Here is a 23,303-nt window from a genome sequence, read left to right as displayed (position 1 = left end):
GCTGCCTAATCTTTATGCCCCATTCCTCTCAACTAACCCTCACATTCCCAATATCCAAAAATGGTCCAGCTGGGAGATCAATCCGAACTAATCAAACTCTCTTAAGTATAAAGAAAGTAATGTAATGCACATACAACACTGGCCTGCCATTAATGCTGTAGGAATTGGAGCATATGACGAAGAATAATAAATGGTCATGGGACACCCAGTGGGAGTATTTAGGTTACCACTCTGGGCTGACTTTCAAGCTTTCAGGCCTCAGGCCAACGGTCAGTCCAAACAAAAAAAGGTTACTGCTTACACTAATCAATATTAACCTCCTTTTCATAATTTACTGGAACTGGGAAAAAAGTATAACAAAATGTATACAATTTAGTAATTGTACAAAACATTCATTTAGCAAGACAATATTGGTTACAGTCACCAGAATGAAGACTCACACTTTTCACTGCCACTTCCATGAAAAGTTCGGATAAATAAGAAGTCACTGGCTGCAAGTCACAATGGAAGCAATTTAAACTTTACATACAACAGCAAAGGTCAATCTTCCACAACAGTAATGCAGACACAATCACTCAGAGGCTCTCCATGCTGCCACGGCATTACTGGGATGTTCTTCAGAGTCCATCTTCTCTCTCCAAGACCAACACTTGAAACATTAGATGTAATATAAAATAAGGAGTTCTTTATTATTTATACAAAACTTGTACATTAAAAAAACGTTAAGATTCAACAACTCTGCTGACCCCCTGAGGAAGCAAAGAGCCTTTATGGGTCTATCCGAAGAGCCTTGTGTGAATGTTTTGGTCACCAACCTCCTGGCCACAGGAACAAAGTACGCTCCTCCAGGGCCATTCATGTGGCACCTTCACTGGCTCTGAAAGTTGACTTTCCCTTTCACTGGGCTTGAAAGGCAAGCCAGGGTTTCCTGGACAACATTAAACAACTCTGTTTTCTGGCCCAAGCTTAGAGTGTCTTATCAGTATACAAGTTGATTTTTATTTCTTGAACACTTTCAATAAACTCCTAGCATAAGAAGTTTTATTACAACATATACAGATTTGATACAGTTCTTTACAAAAAAACCACCTAGATTTTTCAGCTAAATAAACTTAAGTCTTTTAAGAAATTAAAGTTGGCTTAGAGAAACGGCATTTTTTTCAAGCCTGTGTTTTCCAACCTCTGAGCTGAGAGGTCAGACTTGTACGTTCTTGATAAAGAGAGTCCCCTTTGTCTAAGCAATATTAAGAGCTCTCGTATATTTAAAGAGTGCAAAACTCTTGTTTCTTAAAGCCTCACACTACAAGAAATGTTCTAGCAATCTAGACAGACATTTATATTTAGACAAGAGGCCTCTCTGAACAAATAGCCTACAGAGATGAATGCAGTGATTTGTTTTCTTGACAGAGAACTATTAGCACTGCTTAGCACATTATTCAGTAGTTTGGGAATAAGAGTAATTCTTCCCTTGAAGAAAGTAGGTATCCTTCTGAAGAATCACAATGCCTACCCAAAAAGAAATCAAAATAGACCAGCACCAAATGAATTATTAGTTTACAAAAAATAAACTTAGCTCTTATTTAAGTTCTATAACCCAGACTCAATAAATTAATTATGAAATCAGTTTGTCAGCTACAGTATAATTTAAAACTCCATTTTCAACCAGGAGGGAGGGGAGGATGGAGAGAAGGGTCAATCTCACACTGATCACCACGAACTCCATGGATTTCATCAAAAGAAAACACTTGTTTCCATCTTGTATTCTCTTTCAGAAGTGAGCTGTAGGTTACAATCTGTGATGTTCAGAGCATGATATCCATGTTGAGATCTTTCCTTCCAGAGAGCACAGCACATAAAGCACTATACTATTTTCAGATCCGAGAAATCTACATGGAAAGAAGGATCCCTGAAAGAGCCAAACACCAAGCAGTCACCTCACAGATCATGTCTATTCATCCTCAACATAACACCGCACTGAGCTTTTTAATTCACAGATTTTATGTTAGTCCTTTAGAACCCAATGCCCGTGTTTCAGTTCAGATCTGTCAGACTATTCAAGCAGTGTTCTTAGTGCCAGTTCCTTGAAGGTCTTGTAAGTTTATCTTTGACCTATGGCAGAAAAAGACAAAGCAGGAATATATAAAATATCACGAATGCAGAATTTTAAGTTAGGACTATTATCTGTGAGTAGTAGGTTTTTTGTACTGCATTTTTAAGTACAGGAAAACATGTTAAGTAAATCTGTAAGTCTTACCTGTTGAGAATCATGTGACTTTTGACAAGATGTCCGGCTGCCAACGCTGCCATCAGTGACAATTCCCCGGCCATTACTGTACCGCACACGATCCTGGCAAGCTGCCGGGCATTTTCCCCAGGGTTGTCTTTGCATGCTCCTTGAACACCTAGCATCTGCAGCCAGGGAGAGACACAGCGGGACTCGCCCTTAAACTCATGGCAACAACTTCCTTCTCTATCAGCTAAAATAAGGGCAACTACAATGGCATCAGAATAGAACGGATTCCAGAAGTATACAATCTCCAAGATTTGACAGCCAGTACTCGCAATAACATGCACCACAGTTAACATAACATCCACAGCCTGGTCTGCAGGGCACTTAATCAGAATAGATGAACATTCATTTACTCTCTTAATCTACCTTCTCATTTTACTAAGCACATGTCTCAACATGCTTGCTTCGACACAATGGGTTAGGCTGGTGAGAAGCAAAAGAATGACAAGACCAGCTAAAATACAGCTGAGTGACATGGGATGTCAGGCAGAAACAGAGAATCCCAGCAAGTCAGAACTGGCCTGAGGTCACCAGGCTTTGGGGCCGAGGCGTCATACCTGCAAACAAGCTTGCTGAGGGAGCAGGTTGGTTCCACCGCCCACAGTTCCTATTTCTATAGACGGCATGGTGCAGCTGATATACAGATCTTCATTCGTGGGGCCGCTTGCTTCCATCAAAGTAATACAGTTTGAACTACCAACATTCTGTGCTGCATCCTGAAAAAATAAAAAGGAGAAGTATAAAACTTCTCTCAACTTAGAACAACCCAAGACAAGAGAAGGAGAGGCTGGAGCCCTCACCTGTCCACAGGCAATGTAGATGGCGGTTACGATGTTCGCCGCATGGGCGTTGTAACCTCCAATGCTCCCGGCCATGGCAGAGCCCACCAGATTCTTATTAATGTTGACCTCAATCATAGCTTTCGTAGTCGTCTTTAATACCTAGCAAACAGAGTTGTGCACGTTTTACATGTTCTCCCAGAAGGCTCAGGGCATGTTACCCAGCTCTATCTTTCTGTCCTCCAGAAACCAACAGAGTTTAGATACGGCCCCACTGAGGCCTTGTCCTCAGTGAAGAGTATCAGTAAAGCTTGTTCCTGTGAATACCATACACAGGTGAGCAAGATGTGATCCCACAGTCATCTTAAACATAACACGTCCATCCATATGTTAAACTTCACTGAGAATGTTAATATTCCTTTCCCAATTTTTAAACCAATTTACAAAATAAAATGATCATCCAATCACTCACTTCTCTGACAACCTTGGCTGGAATGACAGCTTCACAAACCACAGACTTCCCTCTTCCCTCTATCCAATTTACAGCTGCAGGTTTCTTGTCAGTACAATAGTTACCGCTGACTGCTAGAATCTGCATTTCAGGGAAATACTCCTGAAGTTTCGAAAGTGCCTTCTCTGTGCCCTGTCAACAACACGACAAAATTAAAATGTACAAAGCTATTGATAGATCAGAGGCTTTATTTGTATCTAGTAATACTAATACTTATAAACACAATAACTACAATATTTCTAAATATAATATACTTCAAAGGAAGTGAGCATAAAATAATAGTTTCATTAACCATCACAGTGACTAACTTCTCAGTCAGAAATAGACTCCTATGGGGGCACCTGGGTGGCTCAGTGGATTAAGTGTCCGACTTTGGCTCAGGTCATGATCTACCTCTTGTAAGTTTGAGCCCTGCGTCAGGCTCTGTACTGACAGCTCAGAGCCTGGGGCCTGCTTCAGATTCTGTGTCTCCCTCTCTCTCGGCTCTTCCCCTGCTTACACTATGTGTGTGTGTCTCTCTCTCTCAAAAATAAATAAACATTAAAAGAAAAGAAATAAGACTCCTATGTTTCCTTCTAAGAATGAAAACAAAGTTCTTCATAGTCACGGGTGAACAGGATGTAGATGGGAAATAATGAGAATAGTAAAATTAAAAAATGAATTTAAAAAGATTCAGTGAGAATATAATACTCATCATCATGTCACTGGTAGTGAGTAACTCAGCCCATGATCAACAAGTAATAAATTCTCTCTTCTAGATATTAAATTGTTACCTAAAAACCCAAGTTAGCAAGTCTGCAAAGAGAAGTCAGACATAAAAGTAAATCCTGTCGTTAATGGGAAGTCATTGGGATTTACCTTACAAAACTGTAAACAAGACTTCCAATTAAGTGAAATTAATTCAGTAAACAACCCATATCTCAGTAGCCCAACATACTAACTGGCAATTAAAAAAACTGTTTCAACTGTGGTAAAATACATAAAACATAGAAGTTACCATCTTAACTATTTTCAAGTGTACAGTTCATCAGGGTTAAGTCCATTCACACTGTCGGTACAGCCAATCTCCAGAACTCTTTTGTCTTGCAAAATTGAAACTCCAAACCCATTAAACAACTCCCCATTTCCCTTTCTCTTCAGCCCCTGGCAACTACCCTTCCACTTTCTGTCTCTATGAATTTAACTAATCTAGGTACTTCGCAAGTGTGAATTCGCATAGTATTTGTCTTTTTTATTAGCCAGATTATTTAACTTAGCAAGTGAACCTCAAGGTTCATTTAGCATGTCAAAATTTCCTATTTTGTTAGGGTTTAATAATATCTCATTATATGTACACACAACATTTTATTTATCCATTCATCTGTCCATGAACACTTGGGTTGTTTCTACCTCTCTGCTACTGTGAATGCTGCTGCTATGAACAGAGGGGCACAAATAAGTCTCTGAAACCTAGTTTTCAACTCTTTTGGGTAAATACCCAGAAGTGGAATTGCTGGATCATAATTCTATTTTTAATTTTTTGAGGAACCACTATACTATTTATTGGCAACTTTTAAAACTTAAGTTTTTAGTCATTTTTCCCCCCTCTTCTCTCTCTGGTTAAACTACAAAATAAATCTTGCTAACCTAATTGACTTTAACATTTTACATTTGTGAATATTTGTAAATAAAAAATAGTATCTGTAAATAAGAAAACATCAGTAGAATAAAATGTAAACCATACACAATATTCTTATAAGGAGATAAATGGACTACATACAAGAACTTGGCCTCTTAAATACAAGTCTTGAGGTCTCTAAAAGAGGTGAGCTTTCAAAGTTTATAGGACAAAGCCAAGGAGCAGTAACCCCAAGAATCCTCCCACCCCTTCTGAGTAGGCCCAGAACATGCATAATACTCCATCTAAATTAAACATATCAAATACAAAAATATATCAGAGCCAATAAATGCCTGATAAGTTACATGAATCAAGATTTAGCTTTCAATAAAAATCTTTCCATCAATGAACCCTTTGAATTAGTATATGCACACGGCACCAAATTCAAAAATACAGGAGAACATATACAGTGAGTCTACTCCCCACTCTTACCTCCCTAACACCCAGTTCCCCTCCCCTGGGGCATTCAGTCTTACAAACTCTACTCTGGTCTATTAGGCTCACCTTTGAAATCATGTTCATCCCCATGGCATCACCTGACCTGGACTGGAAACGGATATAAAGGTTGCGACCAGCCATACTCATATGAAGTTTCTGTAAACGTGCAAATCTATAAACAAAAGTGAATGTTTTTTATTTTGTTAAGAAAATGCAAGTTATCTTAAAAATCCTCTTTAGGGGCGCCTGGGTGGCGCAGTCGGTTGAGCGTCCGACTTCAGCCAGGTCACGATCTCGCGGTCCGTGAGTTCGAGCCCCGCGTCGGGCTCTGTGCTGACAGCTCAGAGCCTGGAGCCTGTTTCCGATTCTGTGTCTCCCTCTCTCTCTGCCCCTCCCCCGTTCATGCTCTGTCTCTCTCTGTCCCAAAAATAAATAAACGTTGAAAAAAAAAAAAAATTTAAAAAAAAAAAAAAAAAAAAAATCCTCTTTAGCTGATTTTACACATAAGAGAATACTCATGGAGATTTCTAATTCAACTGTTTCATTCTTTTTCTTTTTTAATGTTTATTATTTGTTTTGAGAAAGAGAGAGACAGTGCATGTGCACACGAGTCGGGGAGAGGCAGAGAGAGAGAGGGAGAGAGAGTCCCAAGCAGACTCCAGCTATTTGGCACAGAGCCTGACTCGGGCTCAATCTCACAAGCCATGAGATCATGACCTGAGCCAAAATCCAGAGTTGACACTTAACTGACTGAGCCACCCAGGAATCCCTAGAGATTCTTCATGATAGAGAACAAACTGAGGGCTGATGGAGAGAAGTGGGTGGGGGGTGGGCATTAAGGAGGGCACTTGTGGTGAGCCTTGGGTATTATAAGTGATGAATCAATGAATTCTACTTCTGAAACCAATATTACAACTATATGTTAACTTACTAACATTTAAATAAAAACTGAAACAGGGGTGCCTGGGTGGCTCAGTCGGTTGAGCGTCCGACTTCAGCTCAGATCACGATCTTGCGGTCCGTGAGTTCGAGCCCCGCGTCGGGCTCTGGGCTGATGGCCCAGAGCCTGGAGCCTGCTTCCGATTCTGTGTCTCCCTCTCTCTCTGCCCCTCCCCCGTTCATGCTCTGTCTCTGTCTCAAAAATAAATAAATGTTAAAAAAAAAAAAAAAATTAAAAAAAAACTGAAACAAAAAAACCAAAATAGGGGTACCTGGGTGGCTCAATCCGGTAAGCGTCCAACTTCAGCTCAGGTCATGATCTCATGGCTAGTGAATTTGAGCCCCGCATCAGGCCCTGTGCTGACAGGTCAGAGTCTGAAGCCTGCTTTGGACTCTGTGTCTCCCTCTCTTTCTGCCCCTCCCCTGCTCACCCTCTGTCTGTCTCTCTCTCTCTTTCTCTGTCAAAAATGACTCACCCTCTGTCTCTCTCTCTCTCAAAAATGAATACACATCAAAAAAACAAAATAAAAAACAAAAAACTAAATAAACCAAAAACCCCAAAAACAAAACCTGAGTCCTATAACACCAACACACAAACTTACTAGATCATACTATTTTTCCCTATGTACTCCTCTGGAGGTATTCATTTGGACCAACATTCTGCCCCAAGGATAAATATTACTCATTTTGAATAAATGGACTTGAAGTTCAGATTTTGGTACGTCACCCAAAGCAGGCCGTATGTCGACAGTTATGTATAGCGATCACAGATGACGACACCGGCTCTGAAATAAACATAAATGCATATACAAACCCCACACACACCTGCTGGTACTGTCAAAAGCCTCCTTTATCACTGTGAACCCTTCAGGTGTCTCCAGCCAGGCCTTCACCTCTGCGGAGTCACAAGCACGGGGGAGACGCACCACTGGGCCACGGGTCATCCCATCTGCAAGGATTCGGCTGCTGGCACCTCCACCAAGCTATGCAGAGGACATTACAGAAGCACATGTTAATCCTGAAACACTTCTGCTTGGCCCCAGATCTCTTCTCATTGCCTGGCCTAGTGCATATCTTAAAACAGGCAAATACAGAAATGCCTACTTACACCTATTGCTCTGCAGCCTCTGTTAGTGCTGGCCACAAGACAACCTTCTGTTGTCGCCATCGGCACCTGGTATTCTTTTCCATCCAAGCACAGAGGTCCTGCCACCCCAACAGGGATGGGCATATATCCAATAACATTCTCACAACAAGTTCCCATCACCTAAAAGGGGAAGTCAGGTACTGAGTGAAAATTGCTATCACAAATACACAGCCCTTCTCATCCAAAACTGTTTTCAAACATAACCCTTTATTTTTCAACATTTTTATCTACTCCTTGTAAGTATTTAAAAGTACAAAAGTCATTGACAATGACTATAAACAACAGGAAAAATATTTTGAATTTCTAGGACCTATAATCATAAGCAGAATACAAAATTACAGTGAAGTGATTAAACACATGTTTTATAAAATTATGTACATACAAAAGACTAGTCAAGAAAAAGACTAGGGGCACCTGGGTGGCTCAGTTGGTTAAGCGTCCGACTTTGGCTCAGGTCATGATCTCACGGTTTGTGAGTTCGACCCCTGCGTCGGGCTCTGTGCTGACAGCCCAGAGCCTGGAGCCCGTTTCCAATTCTGTCTCCCTCTCTCTCTGCCCCTCCCCTGCTTGTGCTCTCTCTCCCTCTCTCAGAAATAAACATTAAAAAAAAATTAAAAAACAAAAAAAGAAAAGACTAAAAAGCTGAAGACTAAAGCTACAAGACTAAAAAGCTACAAAAGCAAACTTTCTCAAATCAAGAAAACATACCAAGGAGTAATTATAGTTCCTGTAAGGTAGATACTGGAGAGAAGAAGGCTCTGGAAGTTTTCTGGACAGTAACTGTCGGCGAATAGATACACCTCGTTCATGGGTTTCCATCAGAGTTTCCAACTTGTAAGCTGGGATATGCTTAGCATTAACTAATTGGATGATCTCAGCATCACTAAGGAATTTTGCACCTTTCTAAAGAAATGAAAAAAAAAAAAATGGGAAGGAGTTGTGGGAGGGGGATGACAAAAAATTTGAAGTGCACTTCATATTCTTCATAACAAATACACCATTTAATACAAACAATGCTCAGCAGAGGAGAACCCAAAGAACTTTGGAGTTCTAAAGATGATTTGAATGGAAATAAGAATATCAAAATGAAAGCAAATTCTCTATAAAAATGTGGCCCTAAACAAATGTAAAACCAAAACACCAAATTTTGCAAGGGAAGTTCATAGAAAAACAAAACAAAACAAAACCACAATTAAGATTCTGATGGCCACCCTCTAAGTTTTGGTAACTCTGTATACAGCAAAACAGTTCAAAAATTGGCACACATGTTAATAGCAGTGAGGGAAAAGTGAAAGAAAAACAAACATGATGCTACTCTCACTCATGTGCACATAAATTAGGAATGATTAAGCAGATATGGATGGAACACAAAGTCACACTAAAGCATGAATTAACTCCTATGGCCGTGTAGGCAGAACACCCCCTCAGATGTCAGAAAGGAAAACAAGCATCTGGTGAGCATGAAGCTTATTAAAAAGCAAACCAAAAAGAAAACAAAACAAAAAACTTTTCTTCTGTCTTTGAAGCTCGTTTTTGAATGAAACCTTTTCTAGGCCCCAACACACATGAGAATAGAGTAGTGGCTCATCTCTCTGGCAAACGGTAGTAAAGGGTAAAGAGCACTGTCTCTTGAGTCAGTAAATCTTGGACTCTTGGTCTCTGCTTTTCCATTTCCTAAATAATGTATTACTTTGGGAAATGCGCCTCCTGGAGCCTCAGCTTTCTCTTTCTCATCTGAAAAATGGAGGTAATTCCAACTATCTCACAAAGTTGTGGGGAATAAAAAAGACCACTACCTGCAAACCACATAATACGGTGCCCAGAACTTATTAAGTACTCAGTAGCGAGAACTTCCTTCCTTCCTTTCTTAAAAAAAGCAAAAAGATACAAAGCTTGAATTAACTTTATTTTCCTCACCTCTGCATTCCCAAGTATCTGTAGACATTCTTCATTAGGCCGAGGCTCGATGGGAAGTTCAATGTCAGGTTCCTGTGCCTCCAGTTCCAGTGAAGTATCAAGTAAGGAAGAGTTGCCAACCACAAATGTAGCTCTGCTGGAGGTGTCAGTTTCTGCCACTAAGGGTTTTATGACCTCAACTGTTCAAGAAACCAAACGAAATCTCACAACAGTGAACATACGTTTTAAAACGAACTCAGCTTCTGAACAAATCAGTATTGGAAAAATGGAAAATAAAGAGAACAAGAAATCACCTTTTCTTTCTCTGTTTATCCTGGTCTCTTCCTCCACTGCATGGAGTTTCTGGCTATTTCTGACCAGTATAGGTTCACGTCTACAACAATCATCTGGGACTTTTTTGGGGGTCACTACAGGAGATGTGATAGGGTTTTTTAATGAGAGTGTAGATTCTGTCTCAGCTTGTTCAAAGAAGATGTACTTGACAGCCAGAAGGAGAGCTAAACTAAGGGTAATAACTTGTTCAATATCCATGCTGATCATTCTAAATAAAAGAAAGGAAATTAAAAAGTTATTACTCAGAAATGAAAATGGTACAACCTAAACTTTTAGTAACATAGACTACTATGATTAATACACAACAAAGCAGGTCTCAGGTAACTTACTTAGAGAGATAAAACTGCCAGAGGGAAACACTTGGTTCAATTCTCTTGGACACACTTTCATCCAATCCTAAAGAAACCTTAGAATTTTCTGCCGTACTGTTTTGAGGCGAAGGATCAGCTATCCAGCGACTGTGCGCATGAACAAGAACCAAGCCTAGAGACTGAAATAAAATGTTATAAATTATATATCCTCTGCATATCAATGCCACCTAAACTTCTCATCCTTAGCAACTGGATAGCCAGGCACCATCTTTCATGGTCTCCCCTCAGCATGAAAAGAAAGCCCTGCACTTGCTCTGGGACTAAAGTAGTGGCCTACTAAACTACTGAAAACGTTGCAAAAAAACAGGTTTGCAAAGAGAAGTAAAGCAAAGGAATTTGAGACATCTGTTTAGGGTAGAGACACCAGGAGCCTCAAAGAAATGAGAGACAAGGAAAAAAAAGAAAGAGGAACATCAATGAAAGAGACAAAAAATGTAGAAAGATAACAGGAAGGAGAAAAAAAAATCAAAAAGCAGAACATATGAACAGAACATATGGAACACTGGAACTGAAAATACAGAAGGGAAAAGAAAACTATGAAATTACCATAATCATCTTAACTCTCTGAGTAACAGGATTTGGCTTATTTTCTTCTTCTTCTAAAACTCGAGCAAAATGGCTCAGCTGCCAAATCGGACGACCCTCACGGCTTTCCCGAGAAAGCTACAAAGTAAACCAGTGTTACATTAGAAGGTACTGATTTTATTTAAGTGAACAGATTTGATGAGAAACGTTACTCTTCTACTAATGCCGTAAGAACAGCTCTTACCTCTAAAACCAAGGAAACGCAAGCTGGGAAGAAAGTCATGAACACAAAGTAGTTGGCAAGAACTGACATGCAGCCAAAGCAGCACATAATCTCAAGTTGACGCACCCCTGGTTAGAGAAAAATTAAATGTATAATTAGTAAAGTACCTATATTTTTGATGCTACATACATCACAGGGACCTTTCCTCTAGGTAGACAAATACAAGAAAACATTAGTATATTAAACTCTTTCCTATCTACTGGAAAAAGAAATGAGGAACTCCAAGGTGATACCAAGCATTAGAACAGGAATAACTCCCTCTCGGGAAAAGAACTTGTCTCCTCCCAGGTCTCCAACACCACAATGCCAGGCACAGTCATTGTATTTAATTTACATATGATAATCCCCTTTTATCAAATGGTAGCAATCAGTTTTGAAATAGGGATTAACAAGGCCAGGCTACTCTGATGAGTCAACCTCCCACAGTCTGGATCCAATTCCACTCTTTGCCAGAAAAGCAATTCACCTGTGGATTTACTTTTGATTTACTTTTGATTAAAGTAAAACATACTGCCATGCCAGTTATGCCATTCCCGATTCAGTATCATAATAAATACTTTATGTGCACTGAATGAACTCTAATTTCAGTACAACCTCTATCGTGGCTATTGCTGTCTTATAATTTTGATGAATTTCATGGATCTGTTTGAAAAATTAAATAATGCAAAAAGGCAACTCAAGATCCAAAATTAACAAATGTTCCATTACAAAATGTTTAAGGTATCACGTGGTATATGTCCCAAACAGAAGGTTAGCAGAATTATAGAGCTGAAAAATACCTTTGATTACCAAATCCTATTCCCTCAACTTTACAAATAAACTTGAATATAACACATATTTCTAATGTCATTCATATTAAATATAAAAATGTTTTGAAATGTAAATAAAAAAATCATTCCCTCTTCCTATAAAACTGCTAACTAGAATAACAAAAAACTCAACAGTCTATTTTATTTTTGAATTCTAAACAGATCATATGACTAAACAATAGAACAAAAACACATATTGTATTTTTAAGTACTTTTTTGTTTTATTTAAAAAAAATGTTTTTATTGTTTATTTATTTTAGAGAGAGACAGAGTGTGAGCAGAGGAGAAGCAGAGAGATGGAGACACAGAATCCAAAGAAGGCTCCCGGCTCTGAGCTGTCAGCACAGAGCCCAACCAACGCAGGGCCTAAACCCACAAGGTGCGAGATCATGACCTGAGCCAGAGTCGGACGTTGATCTCGTGGCTTGTGGGTTCAGGCCCCGCATTGGGCTCTGTGCTGACAGCTCAGAACCTGAAGCCCACTTCGGGTTCTGTGTCTCCCTCTCTCTCTCTGCCTCTCCCCCACTCGTACTCTGTCTCTCGCTCTCAAAAATAAAAATAAACATTAAAAACATTTTTTTTAAACAAATAAAAAATATCTTTTAAAAATACCTTCCTTGCTAAATGTTGAATGACAGATTAAAAAATAAATAATAAATTTACCCTCAGAAAGAAGAAACATGTATTTAACATACTACCAAGTGATGAGCCCTCGACTAAAAAAGTAACGACAACCAACTGCTTTCATAAAAGCTAGATAATTTACCTGTGAAGAATGAAGCCCCTTATCCAGGGCACTCAGGCACCAGGAAATAGGCTGCAACTGTCATTACTAAGGGTAGCTCCCTGAGGAAGCCATAAAGTCTAGTTTTAATGATTAGGAAATCTTCACAACAACAGCATGATATGTTCACTCTGGCAAATTTCCAGGCCAGGCCAGGCCACAACTTCCGTCCTGTGTTTGATATTTAACATCTAATTCTCTACTATCTAATTAAGGATTAAGAAACGTGTTGAGATCAATGCTAGGTACTCGGTAAGATGTACTGCATACCATCTGATTAAATCTTGCCAACCAGCCTATTAGGTGGACCTAACTTACATCTGGCCCACTTCTGACGCTTGCACTGTCTCCTACAGGACAATAAAAACACAAAGAACCAAAAAAACAAAAAACAAAAAACCAACAAAAACAAAACCCACAAGGAACCAAATCACTAACTTAGTCTGGGCAGGTGCACTGGAAGGTGCCCCAGATGAGCCTTAGAATACAATCTTGGTTATTGCTTCTCGGCCTTTTCGCTAAGATGAAGCGTAGAATACAATCTTGGTTAAAAACTAAGCAAAAAAATAAACACCACAAAATCAGCAAAAGGGTGGGGTACAGAAACAGAAGGTAGCAATCGTGAAAACTAAGTATCACTAACCTGCTACTAAGTTTTCACAAAAGCGGTCAGACATTAAGGTCAGATAAATCCACACATTCATTCAGTTAAAACCTTTTAAGAATAATGTTACACTTTTAAAAGTCAGAACTTAAGAATAACCAATGCAGGGATACCTGGCTGGCTCAGTCAGTTAAGTTCTGACTCTTGGATTCAGCTCCGGTCATGATCTCATGGTTCATGGGATCAAGCACCAAGTCGAGCTCTGCACTGACAACTCAGAGCCTGCTTGGGATTCTCTCTCCCTTCTCTCTCTAACCCTCCGCCACTTGCGTGCACACACTTTCTCTCTCTCTCTCTCAAAATAAACAACAAAAAAAAATTTTTTAAGAAAAAAGAATAACCAATGTAATCTCAGACGTTCTTTTTTCCCTTCATCTACAAACTTAGTTTAAAAAACATTAAAAATCTCTTACAAACCTGACATGGTTCCAACTCCAATCACAAGACATTCTACAAGGGCATCAAGGGTGAACGTGGGACCTAAAATTGCCATTCCACGAGCAATATTTTCCCGCACTTCATCCTAAAACACAGACCGTACATATCAATGAGGGTAAGGTTCAAAATAACTTTGGAAAAAGTCAGAAAGCATCCTAAGGCCTCTGTTAAAAGCAAATGTGCTATACAAAGAGTAAAATAAACAATATAATACCACTAACAGGCATTGCAGGTGCAAAGGATTAAAAAAAGTCATATCCAGGGCCCTGCTTTCCCTTTCCACCGAGTGAGATACTTCTTGGGAGGATTTCTTTGAGGTGGTGCGTCAATCCTGCCATCTAAATACCACATAATGAAACACTACAACATTTTATATTGGCTACAATTGACAGTTCTTAATTGCAAAATTTTTAAGACCTTAATACTATGAAACCTAAATCATACTCTTGTCAACATGTTCAAGTATTCAAGACAGTTATCAAATACATAATCAAGGCAGAATGGCAAGCTACTTTATACTCAGATACTCTGATGCAAGATTACTGAAAATGTTAGGTTCTTTACAGTGACTAATAAACACCAAGATAAAACTTTAGATGAAAAAAATGCAAGTGGTAATGCCAAAATTTTAGAAATCAATCTACCCTCAGACTCTCTTCTATTACATCCTGTCCTATTCTCTGATAGGTTTCACTGGGGAACACTCTTACTTATCCAAAAGTCTTATTACCTTAATTTCTGAAATCTTCAAATAGGAAAATGGAGATCCCAAATTCCAGAAGCTATGCAATTATAACTGAGTTATTAGGTACCCAAAAAGACCAGTCTTAAGACCTGACAATTAAAACTGTGGGCAATTCATGAATCTTCAACTGTGAAGAGGCTATTAATCTGCCCTAATAATGTAAACAAACTGAAAAAAAGAACAATATTGACATCTGTGTCTTAAAAATAATACTTACCTGTGAGTTGGAACTGAGGGCAAACTTTGCTAGTGCACTTGCTCTGGAAAGGTCAATCAAAAGTAGGAAAAAGGGCAAAGCTTCACTGCAAAAAAATCAAGATGATCAGGTACATTCATCAGATGAAAAAATGTAGCTTAAAAATGCTAAGACAAAAAAAAAAAAGCGCTTTCTAAGACAAAACCCCTGCCCCATACACTGTATGATTCCTTAGTATAGGTACCTTTTTGTAGTCCATGAGGTATACCTTATACTCACTCCCCTGTGACATCCTCAAAGCTAAACATACTCACTGCTCAAAAATATTTGTTAAAACTATTTGTAACGTTGAGGTGCCTGGGTGGCTCATTTGGTTAAGCATCCAAGTCTTGCTTTCTGCTCAGGTCATGATCTCTCAGTTTGTGGGATCAAACCTCACATCAGGCTCTGTGCTGACAGCACATAGCCTGCTTGGGATTCTCTCTCCTTCTCTCTCTGTCTCCCCGCCCCCCATCTCTCTCAAAATAAATAAACAAACAAAATTAAAAACTATTTGTAAAGTTAAAAATGTCAATATATTTTCATAGAAACACCTTTTGATAATTTTATAGCAAAATAACATCCTAGGTAAAAAATGTTTCCTTGAATTCACATGGGGAAAAGAAGTGAAATGCATGTAATTTCTTTTACTTGGTCACTACTTGTGGGAGGATAAACTTAACAAGCTTTCTGGAGAGAAAGGTGGCAATAACAGCACTCAAAAGCCCTAAAAATTTACACAGCCACTGTCTCACACCTAGGAATATATTCTGAAAATAAATATGAACACAAATTTATCCACAAAGACATTCACCATAGTGTTATTAATAGAGGAAATTAAATAAACTAAGAATCGAATCCTAGAGGGTTTAGTAAATGACCTACAATATATTCACATAGGGGGATACAAGAAACTCCTCAGAAATAATTTAGTTTAGCACTAAGGGCAAGCAAAGATGTTGATAAACTATCATTAGGCATAAAGAAGTTACAAAGCAATATATACAGTGTGATCTCAGAATTTTTGTTTAAGTGTAAAAACAGGTAGGAAAGGATAAATACCAAAAGGTGTTATCATTAGCTAAATGACTACATGAAAATTTTCCCCATATTTTCTATAAATTTTTGAAAATGTATATAATACTTTATAACTTGGAGAAGAAAAATTGTTAACATTGTTTCTTGGAAAAAAAAGTATATTTATGCTTTAAATACTTACTTCAAGCCTGTCAATTCTTTATCCAAGAAATGAATGACAACCGTACTGAATACGAAACTTGAGAAAATCGTGAAGAGGCCAGCAATACCTAAAATGACAAAACTCAAACTGAGAAAAAAATCATCCTTTATTATAAAAATAACATAATCCCATACAATATTCTGAAAGAAATATTATTATATTCTCCAGATTATTAAGATCTCAACTATCAGAATATTTATTCCCAATAAGGAAACCACTGAATTTATGCGGCAGCACTTTAAGCAATATACAGGTTTCCATATACAGGATTTGAACAAAAATATGTATTTCTATAGCAAAACAAAAATTTGATAGCACAAAGAAGTTAAATGTATAAAATGATTACCCAAAATATATTTTGATCCAAGTTGACGTAAATTCTGGAACTGGAAGTAAATATACAGGATCGCTATGCATCGTGTTATTGTCAGAATTATGATGTCACTGCTTAAAACATCCTGTTGGAAGACACAAGAAAAAAAATCCCAACAGTTTTACTTTTTAAAACAAGCAACGATATGTTAAGAATTTTTATTTTGTATGCATCATTAGTTTATATATTTGTCACAATAATATAAATACAGGCACAATACAAGTCAAATAAAAAATGTTAAATATGTATATCAAAAATTAAATACAGTTTTTCAACAATCCACTGTTTAAAGCCCATCATTTTTCTCCGTTAATCACTTTAAGCTATTATTTTCTCAAGTAAAGTCAGTTACACTCATTTTATGCAGAAAAGGCATGAAGAAAGGTTATTTCCAGTGTGTTTCCAAACACTGTAAGTAAATTGAAATTTGAGATAAGTTCATGAACACTAAGATAAAAATTTTACTTGGAACTTTTTTGATTATATGATCTCTTAAGAGGAAATGCTCTTTAGAAACTGAAAGTGTAATTTAGTCAGTATCAAATTAATTTCACAAACCTCTTCAAACTTGGGACACTCATAATTCCAACCACAGATCTTATCGTTACCAGTAAACATGTTCATGGACATCATACAGATGGTCAATGTCACCGTCCCCACTATGACTTCCCAGGGATGGGAGGCCACAAAAAGGCCATGCATTCGGAAAAGTCTTGACAACATTGTAGCTACAGAATCCTTGGATCCTGGAAGGAATATCAAGTGTGAACACTTAGTACACATTTCACTGTATTTTTAGGAAAAGAAGATTCTGCATTGTAAACTCTGCTTTTGTAGGCACACTGTCTTATACATATGAATAATACTATTTGATAGTGTTCCTTATTAATGCTGGAAAATAATTATAAAATTAAAATGAGGACTTTGATATTACTTTTTTACTCATAACACTTAAATATTCTTCTATTAACAACCAACTTCAAAACAGCTATTTCTTACAATTTGTAGAATTCAAGCTTTTATGAGGAAACCAAATAAATATCTCAGGCCACATTATCTGAGCTAAGGAGGAGAGCAATGAGACAGAAAAAAAAAAGTAAAAAACAACTGTTCACATTCATTTTCTAATTTCCCTGACATAAAATGCGCATTAGCACGCTCTTCATTCTCCGTATTCCAATTACACAAAAGGCAAATACCAATCTACTTGTTGCCTGTCCTCGAAGGCAGAGAACCATTACAGTCTTCCATTCCATTCAAAACATGGCATACTGTTAGCGGCAAAATGATGTTTAATAAAACTTCCTACTGTTGCTGTCACCAGAAAAAGTCTTTTTCCATTTTTACAGCTAATAAAATGCTAGAACAGTAACAGAAGAAGAGGATGGCTGGCCAAAGTAGATGTCTGTAACATTCAAAAATTCCCAATAGAACATACAGGTAATTCTGATCTAACGAATACCATGACTAAACTTCCCCATGCTTGCTGGCCAACTCTGTTCATTCCGATACTGTGATTTTTAAAAAATCTGATAGTCACTGGTCTCCAATACAGGAACTTGTAAAACGTCTTAGACTAAAATTAATGCTTACAATAAAGCGTATTTCATTACCCATAAAAATCTATTTCAAATTAAGATTTTTAAAGTAAGGCTACCGGTTGACACACTAGCAAGAATTCAAAGGAATCTCATGTTTACAGTAACAGCTAAGAAAATGACTCATTTATTGAAGACAGTAAATTAAATGGCAACAAATGAAGAAGAAGAAAGTTAAATACGCTACCTTAAGGACTAAGGGACAGAAATTAAGAGTAGTTTTCAGGAACCAAAGTAATTACTGAATGTCATCTCCCACTGTGTCACTCTATATTCTCTCCATTTCAGCTGCTCCAGCCACCAGCTGGGCAGCTGGCTTTCTGACTGCAGGCAACCACCTTTCATTGGATCAATTAAATCATGAAATCAGTTTTGCGAATCAGAACAAACATTTTTTAATAAAATAGAAAAAACAGCTGTAGGTAAACATGTAGCATGGGTTAGGTATTATCTCTTAAAAGTTTAGGGTTCGGGGCGCCCGGGTGGCGCAGTCGGTTAAGCGTCCGACTTCAGCCAGGTCACGATCTCGCGGTCCGTGAGTTCGAGCCCCGCGTCAGGCTCTGGGCTGCTAGCTCAGAGCCTGGAGCCTGTTTCCGATTCTGTGTCTCCCTCTCTCTCCGCCCCTCCCCCGTTCATACTCTGTCTCTCTCTGTCCCAAAAATAAATAAACGTTGAAAAAAAAAAATTAAAAAAAAAAAGTTTAGGGTTCATGAAACTATACATATAGGAGTGTGTGTAGTGGCTTCCCATGTCTTCCTGGGGGTCTCAAGATCTACAATCACTAAGATCTACAAATGCGGCATGCATCTGCCTGCGTTTATTCATGCCTTTTCAAACTTCCTCCCTGAGTCTTGTTCCGCATTTTATCCTCCAGCACCTTGCATCCACATACAGCGGTTGCTCAACAAATACCTGCTTAATTGAAAATAAACTCATAAACTAGAGTAGCATGCATTTTATTGGCACATCTTGAAATAGACCTAAAAATGAATATAAGTCAACAAGGTACAGATATAACTGCCCACCTGCTAGCCCTCCCCCTCCCACCCCGCCACCCCAGTTAAGGGCTGAAGCAGAGAATTCTGGGAACGTATGAAAGCAGAATGGAGTAGGGAAGAGAGGCTATAGTGTATACACTACTTTTGTTTTGTTTTTTTTTTTTTAACGTTTATTTATTTTTGAGACAGAGAGAGACAGAGCATGAACAGGGGAGGGGCAGAGAGAGAGGGAGACACATAATCGGAAGCGGGCTCCAGGCTCTGAGCCATCAGCCCAGAGCCTGATGCGGGGCTCGAACTCACGGACCGTGAGATCGTGACCTGAGCCAAAGTCGGACGCTTAACCAACTGAGCCACCCAGGCGCCCCTATACACTACTTTTGAAAATGAACAATAACAAAAAGAGTTTCTATTAAATGAGCAGGGACTTGGACTTAAAGCACTGGAGAGTAATAATCATAGATTTGCATCCTACTTCATTACACCAAAAGCCTTCTAAGAGCCTAGATTTTCAGGACAGTTTTCTATCACATAACATCCTTCTAGCAAAAAACAAAAACTCTGCAAGCTGGTCTAAAGGATCAACAAGCATCAATGTTCCAGAAAATGAATCAACTAAAAATATATTTCAACACTACGTCAAAATAATTTCCAACACTCTCTCCCCGCCAAAACACTCTCAACTTAGATTATTCCGTATTAAGTCAATGTATCCTTCACTATTAAAAAGTTAATTCTGTTGAATTAAAATCTGAGCTGCTAGCAGAAAACCACCCCAATTCGATCACAAATTGGTTTAGCATCATTAACCCACAATTATATATTAGGTACATCATGTTGTCCCTTAAAAAGATTTCATGGTAGCATTTTCAATACTGGGACATTTCTTTCCTAGGTAAAGTCATCTTTGCAACATTCAGGGAAAAAATTACACATGATCCTGTGAACCAGCCCCAAACACAGAGAATCTCACCTATTTGGAAATACAAACTCAGTAATCAAATATACAAGGTGTGTCAAAAGTAACCATATAATTATACACCATCTCATTTCTCACGGGCATCCTCCCCATTTCCTGGTGATTATGCAAAGTAGTTAAATGCCACCTTCATCAGCAGTTGCAAGTGTCATAAGCAGGCTACAGGACAGCCCATGAGAATTCAATGGACACTATATAGGCCATGCAGCAACAAAAATAAGTTTTGCTTAAAAAAAAAAAAAAACAGTTAAATAGGCAATGTATACCTTGCCTATGCACAATGAAGTATTCCCCAAACATTTCACAGATTCTTCAAAAGAAGAGATCATTTAAATTCAATGGAATCATCAAACTCCAATCCAATGCACCAAAGAAACCACCTACCACGGCCAACTGCAGAAAAGGATGCTTTGGCCTCTGACTCTAATTCTTTCCTCCCACCCTACACTCCTCCTGTGCCACACATTCCAGCATCTGATTATACACCATCTTACACGGCTCTCAAAGTAACTGCTGTGTACATTCTGACTCTTTGAAGGCAAGAACCATGTCTTATACTGAGTCATTTTTAGTTCCAAAAGGATCTAGCATTCTGCGGCTCAAACTAGTATTCTAGTAAATAAATAAATATATACATACATATATATACATATACACATATACATATACATATATACACATACATACATATATATATGTATACGTATATATGTACTATATATATACTATATATATATATATATATATATAGTACTGGAAATCAGGAAACCAGGATTCTACATTCAACTCTCTTACATGCTTTTATGAGTCACATCTCTATTCAGTTACTAAGCTAGAGCTCCAAAGTTGTTTAAGAAACACAAGTATTATGTGGAGCCATCTGAAACTGCTACTTGTGTAGGTTTAAAAAAAAGTCAAATTTCAAATATCTGCAATTTTATATGGGTCAAACCTAAATAGATACTGATACACATGTAGTTATCCATCCACGGTTTAAAAAGGAGATCATACAAGAACAAAAAGAGGGTGTGCACACACATACACACTTCATCATGAAATGCTCACGCCACACCCAAGTTTTCATATATTAATGATTAATCTTTGCACAGTTTCTTAACCTTCACGTCACTAAATTCCATTTGTACTTACTGCCAAGTTCATCACAAATCCTAGAAAAACACAACAAAGCGGGACCTCAAAAAACAGTCGATCCCAAAGTACACTACAGGCTTTTGCTAGATTACCTCTAAATCAGAAAACGACTTTCATTGCATGAAAAGTAAAATATACTCACACGCAAAAAAATACATCCTCCATATTGAGATGCTGAAATTATGCATGATTATTTAGTACGGCCCAGAAAAAAATGTTTCCTATAACTTTTAACGACGAAGTCCAAGGTGGCATGTCCTCAACCAAGCCATGAAATATTTCAAATGACCATTTAAGATGGAGTACATCAGCCGTCTCTCACCGCAGAAATTGCCTATTCTATATTGAAACCTATATTCCTAATCCAAATAATTCCAGAAAATCTACAAGGTTTGGACTCAATTACATGAGCACCAAGGAGACTCAAGCCCCTTACGAAAAAGAAAAATGAGGAGGGAGAAGAGGGGGGAAAGGTGAATAGAAAAAGAAGAATCCTTGGGGCGCCTGGGTGGCTGAGTCGGTTAAGCTTCCAACCCTTGGTTTCCACTCAGGTCATGATCTCACGGTTCGTTAATTCCAGACCCATATCGGGCTCTGCGCTGACAGGGCAGAAACTGGGATTCTCTCTCCCCGCTCTCTCTCTCCCTCTGCCCCTACTCCACTCGCACTCTCTCTCCTTCAAAATAAACTTTAAAAAGGAGGAGGAGGAATCCTTTAAGTCCTTGGGCAAATCCCTACATTGGGCTCCGTATTCTCTCAACTCGTGGCTCCTGTAAATGACCAGACACATCTCTACAGATGCACGGTTCTTCCATGGCTCTGTGTTAGTCAGCAGCATTTACAGAAATCTTTCCCAGCACTTTAAAGAAAGGTGCTGACGAACAGCAGCGCCTGGGCGTGAACGCCTGCACCAGATAGTCCTTCTCGAGGCCTCTCCGCGAGCTGCCGGCGGGACACATGACACACACTCCCAGCATTTCTTGGATCGAGGGGCTTCCGAGGTCACCCGACCTGGCACCCTTTCCGCCCGGATGATAGTGACTGCGTAGCCCACACTGACTACTTCGGACTAGGCTGGCAAACGCGGCTACGCCCCGCCAGACCACCGATGGTGACGGCAGCCACGAAGAAGCCAGCCCGCCGCCCGCCCCTCAGGCCCAGCCGGGCCCCAGACCCCCCCTGGAATCGGTGCGGCCGCCGCTCAGCCGCGCCTCAAGGGCGTCTCCTTACACCTCCCAGGGACCAGGCCCCCCGCACCCGAAAAGGCGCCACTGCAGCTCCAGCCAGGTCCGCAGGGGCTGCCGGTTGCCCCTTTCCAGGGCCAGGCGGAGCCCGAGAACCGCCATCAACACAGCCCTAATCCCGCTTCCCCGCCGCCCCCGCCCCACTTCGGGGCCACAGCTCGCCTCACCTCCCGATCTCCCTAGAGGTCACCGAACCGGGGCGCCGGCGCTCCGTCTGTCTCCAGTCAAAGGAGACGCGAAGCGGAAGGAACCTTCGGCTTACGCACACTTGGAGCCGGCTGAGCCTGCGACCAATGAGAGAGGATCGTCCGATCGTCTAGCCAATCATCTGGGGGCTGCTGGGCCTCACGGCGCTACGTCACGAACGGTCGCCTTAACAACCTCCCACAGCTCTCACTGCTGCGGACAACAGGCACCGCACCATCTCTCACCATGGCTCGGCCAACCAATAGCTAGTCGAGTCCCAGAACTAGGGCCTGCCTATTGGCCCAAGAGCCCTGGGGGCGCAAGCATGGTAGGTGCTCAGGCGCAGGCGATAGGGGATCTGGCGGGTGGAGTGTCCTATGGGCCAGGACTTGACCTGTTGCCATCCCGGCTGTGAGAGTACTATAGGAAACACCAGTGAGAAGCAGAATTGGAGGGTGACAATAAACGCAGGGTCAGGTTGAGGATAGAAAGCCCAATTACTTGGTGGATAGAGAGATGGAAGAAGTGGAGATGAGGCTGAAAAAAGAGAAGGTGGCAGCGAGATGCAGCCCAAACCTCAAGCTGACCCATATTGGAAATCTAAAAACAGCACCTTCCTGCCATTTACCCATCTGTGTAAATAGCTCCAGTCACTGGGGTCCCTCCCT

The 23,303-nt window shown here is 39.6% G+C and overlaps 1 protein-coding gene across 4 annotated transcripts; it reads right to left on the bottom strand.

Annotated features, from left to right (window-relative positions):
• Positions 1-306: 306 nt before the first annotated feature.
• Positions 307-22,728, bottom strand: HMGCR (3-hydroxy-3-methylglutaryl-CoA reductase). 4 transcript variants are annotated; one of them, XM_045495741.1, is made up of 20 exons: positions 22,617-22,728; positions 17,037-17,224; positions 16,452-16,563; positions 16,085-16,172; positions 14,848-14,932; positions 13,865-13,970; positions 11,152-11,258; positions 10,929-11,045; positions 10,341-10,501; positions 9,972-10,219; positions 9,679-9,857; positions 8,470-8,664; positions 7,723-7,881; positions 7,440-7,597; positions 5,742-5,847; positions 3,542-3,712; positions 3,091-3,231; positions 2,848-3,006; positions 2,255-2,409; positions 307-2,109 (listed from the first exon to the last, which is right to left on the bottom strand). In XM_045495741.1, the coding sequence occupies exons 2-20, from the start codon at positions 17,199-17,201 to the stop codon at positions 2,055-2,057; spliced, it is 2,667 nt and encodes an 888-aa protein (XP_045351697.1). In that variant the 5' UTR covers positions 17,202-17,224; positions 22,617-22,728; the 3' UTR covers positions 307-2,054. The 4 variants fall into 4 exon arrangements, with proteins under 4 accessions (XP_045351697.1, XP_045351715.1, XP_045351707.1 ...); XM_045495759.1 differs by lacking the exon at positions 22,617-22,728 and adding an exon at positions 21,348-21,558; XM_045495751.1 differs by lacking the exon at positions 22,617-22,728 and adding an exon at positions 18,264-18,409.
• Positions 22,729-23,303: the final 575 nt, after the last annotated feature.

Source organism: Leopardus geoffroyi, chromosome A1, assembly GCF_018350155.1.
Source record: "Leopardus geoffroyi isolate Oge1 chromosome A1, O.geoffroyi_Oge1_pat1.0, whole genome shotgun sequence".
NCBI lineage: Eukaryota > Metazoa > Chordata > Mammalia > Carnivora > Felidae > Leopardus > Leopardus geoffroyi.
The sequence above is the reverse complement of the archived record's forward strand: the minus strand, read 5'-3'. Positions and strand labels throughout refer to the sequence as shown.

Coding starts and splice junctions, on each gene's coding strand:
- HMGCR (XM_045495731.1), bottom strand. CDS start 17,201: ATGTTGTCAAGACTTTTCCGAATGCATGGCCTTTTTGTGGCCTCCCAT. Junction 8,665..9,678: donor AGATACTTGGGAATGCAGAG/GTGAGGAAAATA, acceptor TCATTTCTTTAG/AAAGGTGCAAAATTCCTTAG. Junction 5,848..7,439: donor GCTTTTGACAGTACCAGCAG/GTGTGTGTGGGG, acceptor TTTTGTTTATAG/ATTTGCACGTTTACAGAAAC.